The sequence below is a fragment of the Macaca mulatta genome, chromosome 8 (genome assembly GCF_049350105.2).
Source record: "Macaca mulatta isolate MMU2019108-1 chromosome 8, T2T-MMU8v2.0, whole genome shotgun sequence".
NCBI classification, from domain to species: domain Eukaryota; kingdom Metazoa; phylum Chordata; class Mammalia; order Primates; family Cercopithecidae; genus Macaca; species Macaca mulatta.
In genome coordinates this window covers 8,278,110-8,296,275 of record NC_133413.1, presented here as the reverse complement: position 1 = coordinate 8,296,275, position 18,166 = coordinate 8,278,110, and the positions used below count along the sequence as shown (strand labels likewise).

The 18,166-nt window shown below is 41.7% G+C and overlaps 1 protein-coding gene across 1 annotated transcript; it reads left to right on the top strand.

The window, feature by feature from the left end:
* Positions 1-11,431: 11,431 nt before the first annotated feature.
* Positions 11,432-12,904, top strand: LOC694235 (beta-defensin 103A). The gene is made up of 2 exons (XM_001083420.4): positions 11,432-11,707; positions 12,664-12,904. Exons 1-2 carry the CDS (start codon positions 11,650-11,652, stop codon positions 12,807-12,809), a joined length of 204 nt encoding a protein of 67 aa, XP_001083420.1. The 5' UTR covers positions 11,432-11,649; the 3' UTR covers positions 12,810-12,904.
* The last annotated feature ends 5,262 nt before the right edge of the window (positions 12,905-18,166 follow it).

Below are 18,166 nucleotides of genomic sequence, written 5' to 3'. Positions count from 1 at the left end.
CGCTTTTGAAAATTAAATATTGTGCTAAGGCACCTCCTACAGTGACCTGACTTCCTTGTCTGGGGCAGATCTTTACTGTTTTTATTACGCTACCTCACTGTGCTTCTTCTGCGTCCAGAGCTCAGAACCATTGCTGGAAGTACAGAGTTGTTCTTCCTGAACAAAGTGTTTCTGGGTCCTCCTATGTGTTGTGAGCATCCCCCAGAGCCGAGGCTCTGCTGTGTGGGTCACGGTTTTCTGCTGTGGTCACCTCCATGTAAAAGGTGATGCCCTCTTTCCAGGAGCACACGGGAGGGTTGCAGTGGACCACAGTGACCCTCCCCTGACCACAAGTTCCCTCAAACTCCCTCACACTTTTGTACGAGACCTATGCAGTACAAACAGAACATTTTACCAAAGTTTCTGGAGATTTTATCAAAGGGCGACAAATCAAAGTCTGGAACGTTTATGCTTTTCCCAGATTCCAAAAGGGAAGTTTCTTTGCTTAGGTCCTTTAAAAGGCCAGTGGGCTCTTACATGTTCCAGCCTCAGTCTCTTGACCCCAAGTTGTCCTCCTCCTTCATTCACCCTCCTTCTCTCCTTCACTGCTTGGGATAGCTCCCTCCCACCTGCCAGCAGGGAGGACACCACTTTATTGTCCCAGCACCTCTTTCCCTTCCCTTAAACAGGCTGAAACAGTCACCGAGAACAACAGCAGAAATATCATGGGTGTCTAGTCACACCCAAGCTCCAGAGAACATTAAGCCTGAGGGGCTGAGCTCTCCAAAATGCTTTGTCTACTGGGTACTGGTCCAACCCTCAGGCTTTCTCCATGAGTGCCCACCAGGGTGAGTGCAGACAAGCTTATTTCATAGCTCATGAACCTGTTAGATAGAACATCTGTATAACTCCCCAGGACAAATGTTAGGTTTTGAGGACTGTACAGTCTTAACCCAAAGTGAAGAAAGAAATATTTCCTTGATTACTGAGATGCTTCTCACTTCCCCAAGAGTTAGGATCTTATTGTTCACCAAAGTAGCATTTGATTTCTTTCCTGCTCCACCTGATGCCTTCTTGGATCATTAAGGCACACTGTCACCCTCTTTTTGTATCTCAGGAGGTGTTGAGCCTGGATTCTTCAAGTTAGGATCTAATTAAATATTTTTTTCTTCCTGGAAAAAAGCAAAAAAGGTAAGAAGAAGTTGGAATCTTGAAAAAATAACAAATAGGATGCTGGGTAGGGAAATAAACAGTTATCTCATTTATTTGGCTGAGTAGTCTTTATGGAAATAAAAAGAGAGAAAAAAAGACTTTCTTTTCAAAGACGCCGTCCCCTGGAAAATGGAGAAATCGCAAAAACCACCTCTGTGCACATGCTTATATCAGAGATTAACAGAGAAGAGGAGGGGATTGACTTCCACTCCCATAATCTTCCATCTGCAAAAACTAGATAAAGAGATTTCAATATACTTGGGAGAAAAACTAAAGCACATTTTTGGTTTGCCATTGCACAGGATGGCGTGAGGATCTCATAGCTTGACTTAAAGAAGATGCCCAGTTTTGAGACTGAATTAATGAGCAACTGCTCAAAGACATGATATTCTTAAATACACTCTGAGATCTGAAGTTTAGAAAGAGAATAGTACATTGATTTTATAAGCAAAGGAACTACAAACAGTAAAGAAAAACAATCAACAACATAACAATAGTAAGTCATTACCTATCCCTTTGAATGTAAATGGATTACATTTTCTAATCAAAACATGTAAAGTGGTTGAATGTATAAAAAAGCAAGATCCAACTATATTCTGTCCACAAGAGACTCGCTTCAGCTAGAAGACCTCACACAGGATGAAAGTGAAGGGGTGGGAAAAAACATTCCATGAACATGGTAACCAAAAAGAGTAAGAGTGGCTGTAACTATATCAGATAAAATAGACTTTAAGTCAAAAACTGTAACAAGGGACAAATAAGGTTATCATAGAATGATAAAGTGGCCAATTCCTCAAGATAATAATTGTAAATCTATAAAGTGAAGATTTACAGAACTGAAAGGAGTAAGAGCAATTCAGTAACAGCAGAGACTTCAGTGCCCCACTTTCAACATTGGATAGGTCATCCAGAAAGAAACACAATAAAGAAACAGTGAACTTGAACAACACTAAAGACCAAATGGACCTGACAGACACATCCTGAACATTCTACGCAAGAGAAGAATACACATTCTTCTCAAGGGCACATAGAATATTTTCCAGAGTAGATCACATGTTAGGTCACAAAACAAGTTAATACATTTAAATAAATAAAATTAAGAAGATTAACATCACTAACATCATATGAAGTATGTTTTACCAACCACGATGGTGTGAAACTAGAAATGTGTGTGTGTATGTAGAAGTATCTGTGTTTTTCTATAAAGATGGAGGGATAAGAAGTATTCTAGATATGACGAAGAGAGAGAAGAACATAAGAGCTCTAATGTTCTAACATAGGAATATGTGGCTCTAATCTGGGATTTCCCTGAAGTTTGCGCTGGCAGGACTTGTGGATCTAGATGTTATGACATCATAGAACTTCGCAAAGGCCACATTGAACTAAAAATTAGCCAGTGTCCTGGACCCAAGATACAACCAGATGGTAAAAGAACTTAATTTATCTGTTTTAGGAAAGATCTCAAAATAAAATCAAGCATCATTCAAGTGGTTCCCCAAAGTCCATCAGAGCCAGGCCAGTGAGAGAGAGTAAGGAATTTGGTACTGCAGTGCATTGGAGCGCTCATATTCTACGTAAAGAAGCTGTCCCCAACCTTTTTGGCACCAGGGACTAGTTTTGTAGAAGACAATTTTTCCATGGACCAAGGTGGGGGAGATGGTTTTGGAATGATTCAAGTGCATTACACTTATTGTACACTTTGTTTCTATTATTATGTTGTACATTGTAACACACAATGAAATAATTATACAACTCATCACTGTATAGAATCAGTGGGAGCCCTGAGCTTGGCTTCCTGCAAATAAAGAACTCTATCAGGAGTGATAGGAGAGAGTGACAGATCATCAGGCACTAGATTCTTATAAGAAGCATGCAACCTAGATCCCTGGCCTGCACAGTTCACAATAGGGTTCGCGCTCCTATGAGAATCTAATGCTGCCACTTACCTGACAGGAGGTGGAGCTCAGGTGGTAATGCGAGTGACGAGGAGCAGCTGTAAATACAGGGGAAGCTTCGCTCACTTGCCTGTCGCCCACCTCATGCTGTGTGGCGTGGTTCTTAACAGTCCATGGACTGGTACTGGTCCATGGCCCAGATGTTAGGGACCCCTGATGTAACGGGACAAGAGATTTTTTGATAAATCTTAGTGTTCCATGTAGAAATGTGAGCCCTGGTGGTTTAATCATTGCATTTTTCTGAAGAAGTGAGAAAGCTGGATTTTTATACAAAATTTTTAGTTTTTTAAATGTTGACACCTAATATCAAAATACGTTGATGGACCATATTTGACCCATAGGTTTCCAGTTCAAGACTCTGGTTTAGATGCAGGAATCAGCTTGACTCAATTCAATGAACCATGAAGACTTAGACCTGTAATGACCTCAGAAATCTATGATTCCTTTCCCTTTAGTAGGAAGAATAAAAACTGGAAGGGCCTGACTTGGTTGACAGTTAGCCTAAATTTACATAGTAAATTTGTCAGAAAACTGGGACTGGAACATAGGTCTCTAAATCTCTTCTGTTCTTTGCACTATACCTCACTATGTTAGCTATCCATTGCTATGTAACAAATTATCCCAAAACTTAGTGGATGAAAACAACAAACATTGTTTATCTCACACATTCTGTGGGTTGCAGAATCCAGGCATGGCCCAGCTGGGTGCTTCTAGGTCAAGCTCAGTCATGAAGTTGCAGATAAGTTGTCAGCCAGGGCTGCAGTTTTATCCCAAGCCTACACAGGGAAGGATCTACTTCCCTAAACTCACTCACATGGTTACTGGCGGGAGTTAGTTCCGTGTGGGCTGGTATATTCAGAGCCTCAGCACCTCCCTAGCTGTTAGCCAGAGAACCCCCTCAGTTCGTTGCCTCAAAGGTCTCTCCATAGGGCAGCTCAAAACATGGCAGCTGGCTTCCATAAGAGCAAGAAGAGTGAGAAGGCATCCAAAACTGAACCCACAGCCTTTTTATAGCTTACTCTCATGACTTCTGAGATTAGGTTATAATCTATTGCTTCATAGACTTATAATCTATTTATTAGAAATGAGTGAATGTAGTCAGCTCATAATCAAAAGGAGTGGCTTACACTAGAGCATGAATAACAGCATTTCACAAAGACAGGGATCCCTGGCAGCCATCATAGAGGCTGCCGGCCACACACTCACTGTCTCACGAATTTATGCCAGGGGTCAGAAAACTATGGACTACTGGCTAAATCCAGTTGCCACCCCGTTTTATAAATAAATTTTTATTGGAACAAAGCCACGGCCATTTGTTTATGTTTTGTTTATGACTGCTTCTGTACTACACCTACAGAATCATTAAGTAGTTGCAACAGAAGCCACATGGCCAGCAATGCCTGGAAATATTTACTATCTAGCCCATTACAGAAAAAGTTTGCTGGCCCCTAATATATGCAATCATAAAATCTCTTGAAAAATATTGAAGAGGAGATTGAGCCAGAGATGATGTCAAATTCATCATTTTATTGAATTTTTCTTGGTGCTCTAGCACCATAAATACCGTGCTATGTACTTTTATAAGGCAGTTAGCTGGAAATCCTCAAAACAGGAGTAGCCCTGTGGTCTGGGCCAAGTGGGTGAGGTATGGCTTCCATTCCCCAAGCCCTCTCTCATTTATTCTCCACCATATATAATCATTTACCTTTCCACTGGGAAACCCCACACCAAAAACCTTTGACAAAAACATGGATATAAAATATAACTACAATAATCTGAATAATAAAGCAAGTAGTTAGCATAATCTTTGAGCCTGAGGGTCCTGGGCTTCAAATTTTAGAAAGTTATTTCATTTGTCTTAGCCTTAGTTTCCTAATCTTTTTTTTTTTTTTTGAAACAGAGTTTTGCTGTCGCCAAGGCTGGAGTGCAATGGCGTGCTCTCGGTTCACTGCAACCTCCACCTCCCAGGTTCAAGCAATTGTTCTGCCTCAGCCTCCCAAGTAGCTAAGATTACAGGTGCCTGCCACCACTCCTAGCTAATTTTTGTATTTTCGGTAGACACGGGGTTTTACCATGTTGGCCAGGCTGGTCTCAAACTCCTGACCTCAGGTGATCCACCCACCTTGACCTCCCAAAGTGCTAGGATTACACATATGAGCCACTGTGCCTCCTCCTTATCCTTAAGTAAAAATTCTGATACCTACTTTATGCCCTTTTCTTGTCAGAGAAATGCATTAAAGCACCAACTGCAGTGCCAGATTCGTAATAACAGCTCCAGAGATACCAGCCACAATGAGCAAATTATTTAATAGTCATCTGTGGCCTATTACCACGTCAGTAAATAGGCTCATTTCAATTACCAGTTCTGAAGAAAGGACGGTGGCAGCTGAGCTATTTTAACAAAAAAGTCCCCTGAGTCACACCTTTTGCCTTGGACGCATCACTTCCCCACCTCGGCTGCCAGCCCATTGATAAGTTGACCTCATGATTGTTTTGTAAGAGCCACCTGTCCCCTAAAAGTCCTGCCTGAGGAAGCAGCCAGCAGAACTGTGTAGGCTGGTGGCCAGAGGTGGCATAGGGTGAGATTTCACTGGGACAGGGCTATGAATAAATAGGAAGAATCCAACTGGAGTATCACAGTGTAAACAGAAGTTGAGGCACTATTATGCACTTCATTCTATTTGTGGTGAAAATATTGCCGCCAGAAGGGTAGAAAAATGTCTTTAGGGTAACTGTATATGAATTTCTCATACACTTATCCGCTCCTTGATTTTGCCCATAGAAATTAGGAGAGTCATTCCCCATCTTGTCAGGCATGATTTTAGAAACTCTGGGAAAGGCACGCAACCCCGCATCACTGCTAAGCCTATAAATTCCTAAACTAGTTTGAGCCTGTTTGAAAAAGATGTCATATGTTAACCCTGGCTGTCTCTCTCCATAGCGTGTCTCCCTCAGTGCCTGCTGGTATCACCACTTTAATTCTAATTAATGGGACCGCCATCTACCCTGTCCCCTGAGCAGTCTCCCTAGTCTGCCTCCTCTCTTAATTTCTTCTCTCATGCTCGACCATTGTATTAACTCTTGATTGCTTCTTCTAGATGGCTCTGGCACTCAGGTCTGCCTCTTTCTCCCACTGGCTTCCGAAACACAGCAGCCCTGAGTTCAGTTCTTGGTCTTCTGGCCTTCAGTCTCGTAAGCTTCTGCTCCATATCATATCATATCTGTACCAAAGCATGATACCAGCATTCCCTAAAGGCAGGGGTTATTGGGGGCCATTGTAGTGGCTGCCTGCCACACTCAGTATCTCATGAATTTATTTATGTTTTGTTAAACCATAAGTGTGTTCAGATTGTTCTCATGTTGTAAATCATTTGTTGTCTTTGCATTAGCTGCTAGCGTTCTCTTCCTATTTCCTTAATCTTCTGGAATTATTTCTTCTTTGTAATATTCATCCTGAGCATCCTACGGGATACTCTAGGATTTGAAAATAATTCTTATTATCCAAAGGGTGAAAGCAACATAGGACTTGAGTATGTACTTACTCATTAATGTAAGGACATAAATGAAAAGACACCATCTATTAAAGATAATAAGAAATGTTCACAAATAGTATACGGCATTCATTATGGAACTTGGTAGAAGCTCCAAGTGTCATGCAAAATGTGCTCTGCAGAACTGCAGAGGAGGGAGGGATCACTTTCAACTGGGGTGATTGGGATCACTTTCAACTGGGGATCACTTTCAACAAGGAGCTGGTATTTGGGTTGGTCCCTGAAAATTATGCAAACCACTTTGTAGAAAGAATTGGCTGATGCCTGGCCAAGCATGGTGACTCATGCCTGTAAACCTAGCACATGGGGAGCCCGAGGAGGGCAGGTCAATTGACGTCAGGAGTTCGAGACCAGCCTGGCCAACATGGTGAAACCCTGTCTCTACTAAAAATACAAAAATTAGTTGGGCATGGTGGCACATACTTGTAGTCCCAGCTATTTGGGAAGCCAAGGTGGGAGAATTGCTTGAACCCGGGAGGTGGAGGTTGCAGTGAGCCAAGACTGCGTCACTTCACTCCAGCCTGGGAGATAGGGTGTGATTCTGTCTCAAAAAAAAAAAAAAAAAAAAAAAAGAAAGAAAAAAGAAAGAAAGAAAAGATGCCATGTGTGATGGTGTCTGGGCAATTAGGAAGAGGAGAGTCAGAAAGAATCTAGTTTCCAGCCTCTGTCACCAAGCAATCTGGGGAGTGAAGTTGATGTTTACATAAAGAGAGAAGAGGTACAAGGTATTAATGTTCTTAAGATGGTAAAGATATTCAAGTGATGTAAAGATTGGTTGAGAACATTAGAGAAATGGTCCAGACTAGAGATGAAGATGGAAGGTAGCTGCATGCAGGAATAGATAACCACATCCCAAAGATCGTATGAAGCCAGCAGAGGCCAGCAAGTAAGCATCTGGAATACAGTTAGGAACATGGGAGCCTCAACTGGCCTTCTAGGTCTCAGTTTCCCCATTTGTGAAATGCAAGTAAGTGTATCAACATTATTAAATTACTGCATGATTCAAATGAAATAAATGCAAGTAAATTGCTTAGCACAGTGTCTGGAACATAATATGTGCTCAATAAATCTGTTACGATGATGTGGTGATGATGATAAGGAGGAGGATCGTTGTCATCATCATCATTATGATTGCCATAAAAGTGTTAAATTCTTGAAGATGCTCCCTTTTGGGGACTTCAGGGACAGGAGAAGGAAGAAAAATTCCATGATGAATCAAAGGCAGTAATGGGAAGGACAGGAGGAGAAAATGGAAAGCAGATGTCTGTTACATCGTGTTACTGTGTCAGCTTGTATCTTTTTCCATTAGACTGGGAAATAGTGAACATTCAGAGCCTAGAGAGTAAATATTGTTTATGTTTCTATCCTGCACAGCACCAGGTCCAAAGACCCTAATACAGAACAGATGTCCATGAAGTTCTCTGGATATTGAACTGAAATGGAGGGATAGGTTTCTGAAAGTGGCCTTACAAGACACATATTGCAAAGTAGTCAGTCAGTTGGGAGATTACAGACAAAAAAAAAAAATCCATTGAGCTGGGGATGTAAAAGGCTTGGCTGAACTTAGGAAAAGTAGTTTGGACAGATTTCTTGAGATGCGAGGATGCAGTGAGTTTAGGGACAATGGGGTGATGGAAAAGGGTACACACCTAAGTATAGACCACTACATATGAGTGTAGACCACCAGCAGGCAAGGGATGGCTCTGAGAGCAGACAGAGGAATGACTGGCCACGCTGGCTTCAGGTCACAATGCTGCCATTCACTACAGCATGTCACTCAACCTCTCTGAGCCTCAGTGTCCTCATCTATAAAACTGCAAAACTGTCTGCCTTTATATAACTTATATAATGGTGGTTGTGATAAGATTAATGGCTGCAAAGGAGAATGGCTGAGCCAACCTTCATCTTAGACTATGTCAAGATGAAGAAGAGTTGACAACCTGGATTCCCGTGCTGGGAGCCCATGTCAGAGGCTTGATATTGTTAGCCGAGGGTCACGTGGGTGACACTGTGGTGATACATGGGTCACATGGTAATTTGCAATGTACAAGTCAATTTCACACCATTAACTCATAGGGCTTTCACTGTGACCTAAACAGGAAATGTACTGCTCTCTGTGCTTTGTTGCTGAGTTACAGATGCTCACAGAGCTTAGGTAATTCATTCAGGTAAACCCACACCATACATGGTAGGGCTGAGCCACAGCCCAGTGATGCCTCACTTCAGACCTGGTGTTTGTCTTCCACAGAGCTCTGCCCTCAAGCCAAAAACTTGGAGCACTCACATCTCTGCTCCACATTTTCAGAACAGGATTTAAAAAGAATAATTAAAGGAAAGTCTGACATGAACAAAGGTGATAAATAACTAAAGTTTCTCTTCCTCGCGCAACCTAATCAAAATTGTAGAAATGTTGGCTGTGAGAGCTACAAGGAAATCAAGAACATGGAGTGCAAAAATTTGCAGGATCTGCAGTTCCAAGAGCTATGACTCAGCCCAGGGACAGGGAGTGACAAGACCCAGCTCTTGTTAGTGTTGTAAAGCTTCAGATGCATGAATTTATTCACCCAACTATTAGGACAGTACATGTGTAATTGTTATCATTTGGGAGGCTAAAAGTATTTATGACATAAAAAGGATTGTAATAAGCCAAAAAGAGGGCAATTCACAGTTACCAGTGGTTCCCCAGAGTAAAGAAGTAAATTACACAGTCTCTCTCTTCTATTGTTTGAATTTTACCATAAAAATGCATTACTTTTATAATTTTCTTAAAACACATAAGTCCCCCTCAAAACTGATTTTGTGAGTGAGGAGTGTGTCCAAACTTGAAAAGGCTGATTGTCACAGCCCAGTCTCCAATTCCCAGCTCCCAGATTAGTTGACAAGAAAAAGTGGCGCTTTTTCCTTCCCAAGGAACCTTTATGAAATAGTGGTGTTGTCATAAAAATGCCTCCCAGTCTGTGAAGGAACAGGTTAGACCAGGGGTTCACCTGTGGAGGTCTATTCTCCATGTGGAAAAGCAAGTCATCTCCAGCGTCTGACTCTCTGCACCCCAGGCTGAGAGCTGGTGCTAATCTTCTACAACACCCAACGCCATTGTTATCTCTGACATCGTAAGACTGTGAAGTCAGCACTCATCCCATCCACACTCACCTCCTTCCCCCATTTATAAATATCTCCAATTGCTTTGTCTCAAATCATGAACTTAAGAGGAAAGTTAGATTTTAAAAAGAAGTATCTACAAATCTAAAGTCTTACATCTGCTGATCGGGCTCCACTCTTAGCCTGAGTTATCTTTCTTCTACATTTCTGCAGCCCTGTGCTTGAACTCTTCCTATGACTCCCATTAGAATCCATCCTAAATTTATCATTTGACTGCTTGCCCATCTAGCTGGCCCTACATGGAGCTTCTGGAGAGAAAGAACCAAGACTGGTCCCTCTTTGTATCTCACCCACTTCACCCTCACCTACCCTGAAAACATGATACTTGTCCCTTCCTATAGTGTGTGTTCAGAGTTTGCTTACTGAATCTGACAGGTGTGGTGCACACAAATTCTGAACACACACTGCCAGAACTAACACACCCTGGATCCTTAGTGGATCCGTTATAATTGCATTCACATGAAGCAGCAGCTAGGAGACATCATGGTGACTTCAACTCCCAATTGAATTGTCATTGACTTACTTCACTCCCAATTGATAGTCAACCAAATATAACCCATCTATTGGATTCCTGAACATTTAAGTCTAATCGCTTAATCGCTGTTTTTTTTTTTTCTTTTTTAGCATTTTTCCCTCGAAACATTGAATCTATATCCAGGGGAAATCATCTGGCCCCTGGACAACCTCGAATGCTCCTGAGTCAAGAGTAACTTGAGGTCTTAAATGTCTATTCTGAAGCCCCTCTTTTGTACAGGGATAGTCTTTGACTAGGAGGAGACGCCAGTCTATTAAATCTATCATCCCAGCACCCCTTTCTCTGATGAAGTAAAATTAAACACCTTCTTTACTCATAAATTTGGTAGGTTTTAGACAATAATGAAGAATCAGACATGGGCTGCACACAGTGGCTCATACCAGTAATCCCAGCAATTTAGGAGGCCGAAGCGGGAGGATTGCTTGAGCCCCGGAGTTCACATCCGGGCTCAAAACCAGTCTGGGCAGCATATTGAGAACCCGCTTTATTTTCTACAGAAAATTTAAAATTTAGCCAGGTGTGGAGGCATGCATTTGTGGTCCCAGCTACTCAGGGGACTGAAGTGGGAGGACCTCTTGAGCCTGACAGCTCAAGCTGCTCTGAGCTGTAATGAGGCCACTGCACTCCAGCCTGCGCAACAGAGTGAGACTCTGTCTCCCTCCGCAATGAAAATGAAAGAATGACCCATGTTTCACTCAAATTATAGCACTCCATCATAGGCCAAGGGCCAGGGGGACAGGGAATGTAGCCCATTTTCCTCCCTTACTTCACTACCAAAAAGCTAGTCCTATTGCCAGATACTGAATATGTCCAGGGCTGGATTTATTTGGTCCCCAGGAGGGTCTTAGACTCTCCCAGTATTTTAGGAAGAGGCAGAAAAGCTCCAGAGTAACAAAATATGGACAAGTCAGGCCCCAGCCAAATGCCCTGAGACTACTCCCCAAAGGGGGCATTCTTGCCCATGCCAGCCCTATCTGTACCCACAACCCAATCCAACCCACACTGAAGCCCCTGGAGCCCAGAGAGCTCCAGGACAGCCACACATTCACAGGGAGCTCTGCCTCTCCATTGGGTTCCTAATTAACTGAGTGAGTGGGTGTGTTCTACATGGTGAGAGGAATTGGTATGATGCATCAGGAAACATGTCATAGTCTCATCACTGTAACATGACAAGAATTGCAGCCATGGCTGGAACCTTTATAAAGTGACCAAGCACACCTTTCCATCCAGTCTCAGCGTGGGGTGAAGCCTGGCAGCTATGAGGATCCATTATCTTCTGTTTGCTTTGCTCTTCTTGTTTTTGGTGCCTGTTCCAGGTAAGATGGGCTGGGAAATCCAAGGATTGAACTAATTGAGAATACATAATTCAGAGTCAGTCTTTCTCCATCCTTCAGAGCACCTTAGACCAAGCAGGTTTGTTGTATGGGAACTAGGCATCACCATTTTTTTTTTCAGACAAGAATCATTTAGCAGCCGGGTGCGGTGGCTCACACCTGTAATCCCAACACTTTGGGAGGCCGAGGTGGGTGGATCACGAGGTCAGGAGTTCAAGACCGGCCTGGCCAAGATGGTGAAACCCTGTCTCTACTAAAAATACAAAAATTAGCCGGGCATGGTGGCAGGCACCTGTAATCCCAGCTACTCGGGAGACAGACAGATAATTGCTTGAATCTGGGAGGTGGAGGTTGCAGTAAGCCGAGATCGCGCCACTGCACTCCAGCCTGGGTGACAGGGTGAGAGTCCATCTCAAAAAAAAAAAAAAAAAGAACTGTAAATCAGGTTTCCCAAACTTTCCTGATCCACTCGTAAGAAACTAAATAGCTCCCCAAAGCTCTTTCCCCATCTCTTCATGGGAAGATTGTTATACCTGCTGATGAGACATGAATCCAACATAAAATTTTAATACAGCAGGGAAGATTGATTTACTCTGAACAGAACAGAAGCACAGGCTCCTGTTTTACTAAGTGCAGTGGTTGGAGGTGGAGTGTTTGGGCTGCCTCTGAGGACACCACAGCCTCAGCACCCCCACTGTTCCTGTGGCAGTCACAGGGTCGCGCCACTTCCCTGGTGCCACTGTGGGTCCACAGCTGAGCTGCAGCCATAGAAATAATGTCTATGGGTCGTTTAGTCATACCTTTATTTTTCTCCCAATTTTATAGAAAAAGGAAAAAGAAATAAAAGAATACAAGAAAAGCAACAGATGAGTTATTTATTTGAGGAATACCAAAAGCCGTCCTAAAACCTTTCCATGTGTGCTATTTTGTCATTGCAGGTCATGGAGGAATCATAAACACATTGCAGAAATATTATTGCAGAGTCAGAGGTGGCCGGTGTGCTGTGCTCAGCTGCCTTCCAAAGGAGGAACAGATTGGCAAGTGCTCGACACGTGGCCGAAAATGCTGTCGAAGAAAGAAGTAAAAACCCAGAAACATGACGAGAATGTTGTAAAGTGTGGAAATGCCTTCTTAAAGTTTATAAAAGTAAAATCAAATTAAAATGTTTTTCAAAAAAAATTAAGAGCTTGATTTAAAAAAAAAAAAAAAAGCTGGTCATTTTGGTAGTTGTTTCCAAACAGGCAACTCAGCAAATCTTAAGGACTCACCTTTCTTTCAAAGAAAGTAGAATCTCTGGAGAAATCGACAAGGGAGGCTGACCTTATTATCCAAGGGTTACCGGGTTCTATTCCTCCTTTGTGAACGTGACGCCCCAGTGAAGTTGGACTTTTCACTCTCTTGAAATACGCCCTTTGCTTTCATGTCACCCAAGCCTTGAGCCTTTTCAGTCCCTCTACCCCAAATGGCATCTCTCCACCCCAAATGGCATCTCTCCACTAAATCTATCTCTAAGGTTTTCATGCATCCCTCAGGGGCTATCCCAATTCCTTCCAAAAACTTTGTCTTCGGAGAAATAGGGAACCTGGCTCTTCCTCAGATATTCACTTTGCTTTCTCTCACCCATGCCTCTGCTCTGGTTGGCCTCATGTCTGCCTCACTCCTCCAACTTCATCTCTAAACTTTAACCTGTCCTTCAGGGACCGTTTCACATTTTATCTCCATCTTAAAAACACAGGTGATTTTCCAAATGCTTACAGTCTTTCCTCTGGTTCACCACAGGGTTCTGACTTGAGTCCTCCATCTATAACCCTTGCTTGGTTTTTACATTATGTACAGTGACATACTGCCCATCTCCATATTAGATTTTGTGAGCCTTAAAGCAAGGAGTTTGTCTTAATTCTTCCTGGACTGCTTGTAAAGTGCCCTGAGCATGAAGGTTGTTCACAAGTATTTATTGAATTGAAGTACATTCAAATGATTTATTGATTGAAGTATCTTTAATCATTCAAATGATTTGGAGGTACTGCAGTTTAACTATCTAGTGCTCTCTCAACGTTGATGCAGAAGGATTCCAGCAAATGGAGTGCGTGGTCCTGCATACCTGACACCAGACCCCAGTCATGGCACTATATATGGAGAAAAGACAATACAACAAGGCTCTTAGGAAGAAAGGCTCAAGGTCCCAAAAAGATGAGACTGCTCCTCACTTTCCATCCAAAATGGACTCACTGCTATGGGAATCTCCCTCTGACAGTAGACAAAAGGGAACCTGTCAACAGGTGTGACAGCTGTGTTCAGAGATTGGGTAATAAGCAGTGCAACAGACCAGTGAAGTGATGCTTTCGACTGCCCCCAGCTCACTACAGCGGCAGGGTCCAGACCACAGCACACAAAGGAAGACTCAAACGAAGACCAGCGATCCTGAGGCATTGAAGAGACTGAAATTAAACTTTCCGAAGCACAAGACACCCCCACTTCCAGGGCAGAATAGCAGAGAGAGGGTACCTAGAAGGAAGCGAGGCCCCCAAGTGTTGGCGGTAGGGGCAGGGACGCATGGTAAATCTTCAGTCCTGGGCTGCTGTGTTTTCATGTGAGCGTGCTTGGGGTAAGATTTCACAAGGCCAGAGGCAAACGAAAACACCCAAAAGGGATTGGATAACAATTTCAGGAGCACTAAAGGCTGGAAAAGTTTTCATTCCCACCAGCAAAGTGGAGAGACTGCAGAGTTCTCAGACAACTAACACATTAGCAGTGGTGCTATTTGGCTCTAGATTAAAATGTTCTGCAACTACTCTAACAAATTTTTTTCTAAACCATTCTTGAAAGGACCAGACTGATCTATAAGAAACTTAAATGTGTGACAAAATAAAGCCTAACATTCTTCAAAGGGAAACAAGTAAATCCATCATTCAACAATTTGTGCTTTATAATGCACTGAACCTGGTAAAAACTTAGTAGCCATGCAGGAAAATATGGTCATAACCAAGAGGAAAATCTTTCAGTTAAAACAGATCCAGAAATGACAAGAACACTAGGATCAGCAAAAAAGATATAAATGAGCTATTATAAATGTTATGAATGTGTCCAAGGTTGAAGAGAAAAACTGTTTATAATGAGTGAGAGATATAAAGAAAAAAAGGATGGAATTTCCAGAGATTAAAAATAAACATCTGAGTAAAAAATATTATGAATTGGATTGTGGCATATATTCCAAAATAAAGATCAGTAAACCTGAGTTTATATTACTACTGAGTTTATATTTATAAAAAAATAATGCAAAGAGAGGAGGAAAGGGCTGGAAAATAATAAGCAGTGACCTGTGCAGAAACATGAAGCAACCTAGCACCAATGTGTGTTTAGATGGCTAGGTGTGGCAGTTCACACCTGTAATCCCAGCACTTTGGGAGACTGAGGAGGGCGGATCACAAGGTCAGGAGTTCAAGACCAGCCAGGCCAATATGGTGAAACCCCACCTCTACTAAAAATAAAAACTTGGTTGGGTGTGGTGGCATGCACCTCTAATCCCAGCTACTCTGGAGTCTGAGACAGGAGAATCACTTAAACCCGGGAGGCAGAGGTTGCAGTGAGCCGAGATCACACCACTGCACTCCAGCCTGGGCAATAGAGCAAGACTCTGTCTCAAATATTAAAAAAAAGAAGTTTTGGGAGAGAGGATAGAGCTAAGGAAAGAATGGCCTATTGTTTTCCAAATTTGGTGAGACTATAGACACACAAAATTACCACACGAAGACATCCAAACTGAACAAACATGAAGAAAACCACTTGAAACATATCATAATCAAATTATTTTAAATCAGTAATAAAAAGAAAATTTTAAAAGCAACCTGAGGGCGGGCACAATGGCTCATGCCTATAATCCCAGCACTTTGGGAGGCCAAGGCGAGCAGATCACCTGAGGTCAGGAGTTTGAGACCAGCCTGGCCAACATGGTGAAACCCTGTCTCTACTAAAAAAAAAAAAATACAAAAATTAGCTGGGCATGGTGGCACGCACCTATAATCCTAGCTACTCGAGAGGCTGAGGCAGGAGAATCTCTTGAACCCAGGAGGTGGAGATGGCAGTGAGCTGAGATCACCCTACTGCACTCCAGCCTGAGCAACAGAGTGAGACTCCATCTCAAAAACAAAAATAAAACTACAAAGCAGCCTGAAAGGAGACATGTTACTTACAGAAGAACAAAACATAAGTGATATCTTCAACTGCCAAAAGAAAAAAAAAATGTTATCTTAGAAATCCATCCCAGCAAAAGTATATTTCTAAAAAAGGGTAAACACATAATCAAATAATAAGTAAAGGCATTTTCCAGTAACAACAGTAAAAGCTAAGAGAATTCCTCACCAGCAAGTCCATACTATAAAAAGCAAAAATAATTTTTTTGGTAGAAAGGGAAGATGCCAGGTAAAAATTTGATTCCACATGATGAAAAGAGCGTGCTGTGGACATTCTAGAAGCTCCTTAAAGATAGAGATTTTCAGTTCAGTAAAAAACAAGACCCAACTACATACTGTCTATAAAAACCCACTTTATATATAAACTGTAAGAACAAATTTAGAGTAAAAATAAAAGGATGGAAAGAGATATAGTATGAAAACATTAGTATAAAGAAAATAGTATTGGCTATATTGGCTCATTGACATAAATTGGGGTAGATTTTAGAGCAAGGGGTATTATCAGTAATAGGGAGGGATATTTTTCCTAATGATAAAGCGGTTACATCACCAAGAACAGACGTTAATATTAAATCAGTATGTGCCTAATAACAGAATTTTGAAATTCTTAAAGAAAAATCAGTAGACATTAAAGAAATAGACAAATTAACATTACAATTAGACAATTCAATGCTTCTCTTCTTGTAATAGATTTTTAAAAGCAGACAAAATATTAGTAAAGATAGAGAAGGCTTGAACAACAGTATCATCCAGCACAACCTATTTGAGATTTCTAGAACACTCTACCAAATAACAGCAGAATGCATTAAAATATTACCCAATGGAGCTCATACTAACCTATGAAATGTCTCAAAAAATCAACAAAGTTTAAAATTATACAAAAGATAGTGTCTATCTACAGTGGAATTTACAAAGCTATCAATAACAGAAAGTCATCTGGAAAAATCCCCATATATTGGGACATCAATGAACATGTTTCTAAATGGTCAAAGGAGAAATCACAAGATACATTAGAAAATATGTTGAACTGTTAGAAAATGAAACTATAACATAATGAAATTTGTGGAAGTGCCACAAAAGCGGCTCTTCGAGACAAATTTATAATTAAATGCCATTATGATAGAAAGCAGAAAAGCTCACAAATAGACAATTTAAGGTTCCACTGTAAGAAACGGTAAGGGAAAAGGGAACAAATTAAACCCAAAGTAAATAAGAAAAAAAAAAGAGAGAGACAGAGAAAAAGACTGAATAAAAAGAAAATGGACACACACAAAAAAACATTAAAAATAAATAAATAAAAGCTGATTCCTTGAGAGGATCCATAAAATTGTGAGAACTCTCAATAGGTTCATTAAGGGGTAAAGAAATGACAAGAAGTCTCAGGTGCACACCCAGGGTTCAGGGAGGCAGGAAACTGAGATTAATCTGCGTTTCAGGGTCAGATAGATGAGCCGCCAACAGGTGGCAGTAACTGTGGGCTGATTCCCTCACCTCCTGCAGGTCAGGCCAGGCTCTGACTCACCACTGAGCTCAGAAGATGGGAGAGGATGACAGTAGCTCCATGCACTCTGGTCTTAGGCAGAGCATTACTGTAGCTTTGGGCTGTAGGAGGATGAAGAGGGGAGGTTATCAGGACACCATGTGGCGGTGGTTAGGAACATGAGCTTTGAAGAGAGGGGGATTTTATTTCAAATTGCATCCGCCACTTAGTAGCCAGGTGACCTTGAACATGTCCTCTAGCCTTTCTAGGCCCCAGGACCTGCCTCGGTGAACTTGGGTAATACCCCTCTGGCAGGTTTGTGTCTGGGGATTAAATGAGATAACTTGTATAAAAATGGCCATGGCAGGGCCGGCTACAAAATTCCCAAAGCTCAGTGCAAAATGGAAATGCAGGGCGCTTTGTACAAAGAGCAGCAGAAGAAAGTGTCGTGAAAGGTGGAAGGATATTCAGCTTTCTCAAGCCAATATTTTTTATCATTTGAAAAATGAAATAGAGATAATAGTTATACAGGAGTAATGACAGTCATACAAATCTCCCCACAAAATGAGTGTCATGATTATAATATAATAAATAGTAATGTCTTACTAATGGGATATATGGGTGAATCACACAATTTTTCTGGCCCACTCATCGTCAACTAATTTGTTTTGTCATCAAACTTTATACCTGGTGCAACTTCATTTTTTATTTTGAGAAGAATCTGCTGAAGCAAATGCTTCTGGAATATTTTCTAAGCTATAACAATATGGG

Excerpts from the sequence above, each read along its gene's own strand:
- LOC694235 (XM_001083420.4), top strand. The coding sequence starts at position 11,650 with ATGAGGATCCATTATCTTCTGTTTGCTTTGCTCTTCTTGTTTTTGGTG. Across the intron at positions 11,708-12,663 it reads GTTTTTGGTGCCTGTTCCAG|GTCATGGAGGAATCATAAAC; the intron begins GTAAGATGGGCT and ends TTGTCATTGCAG.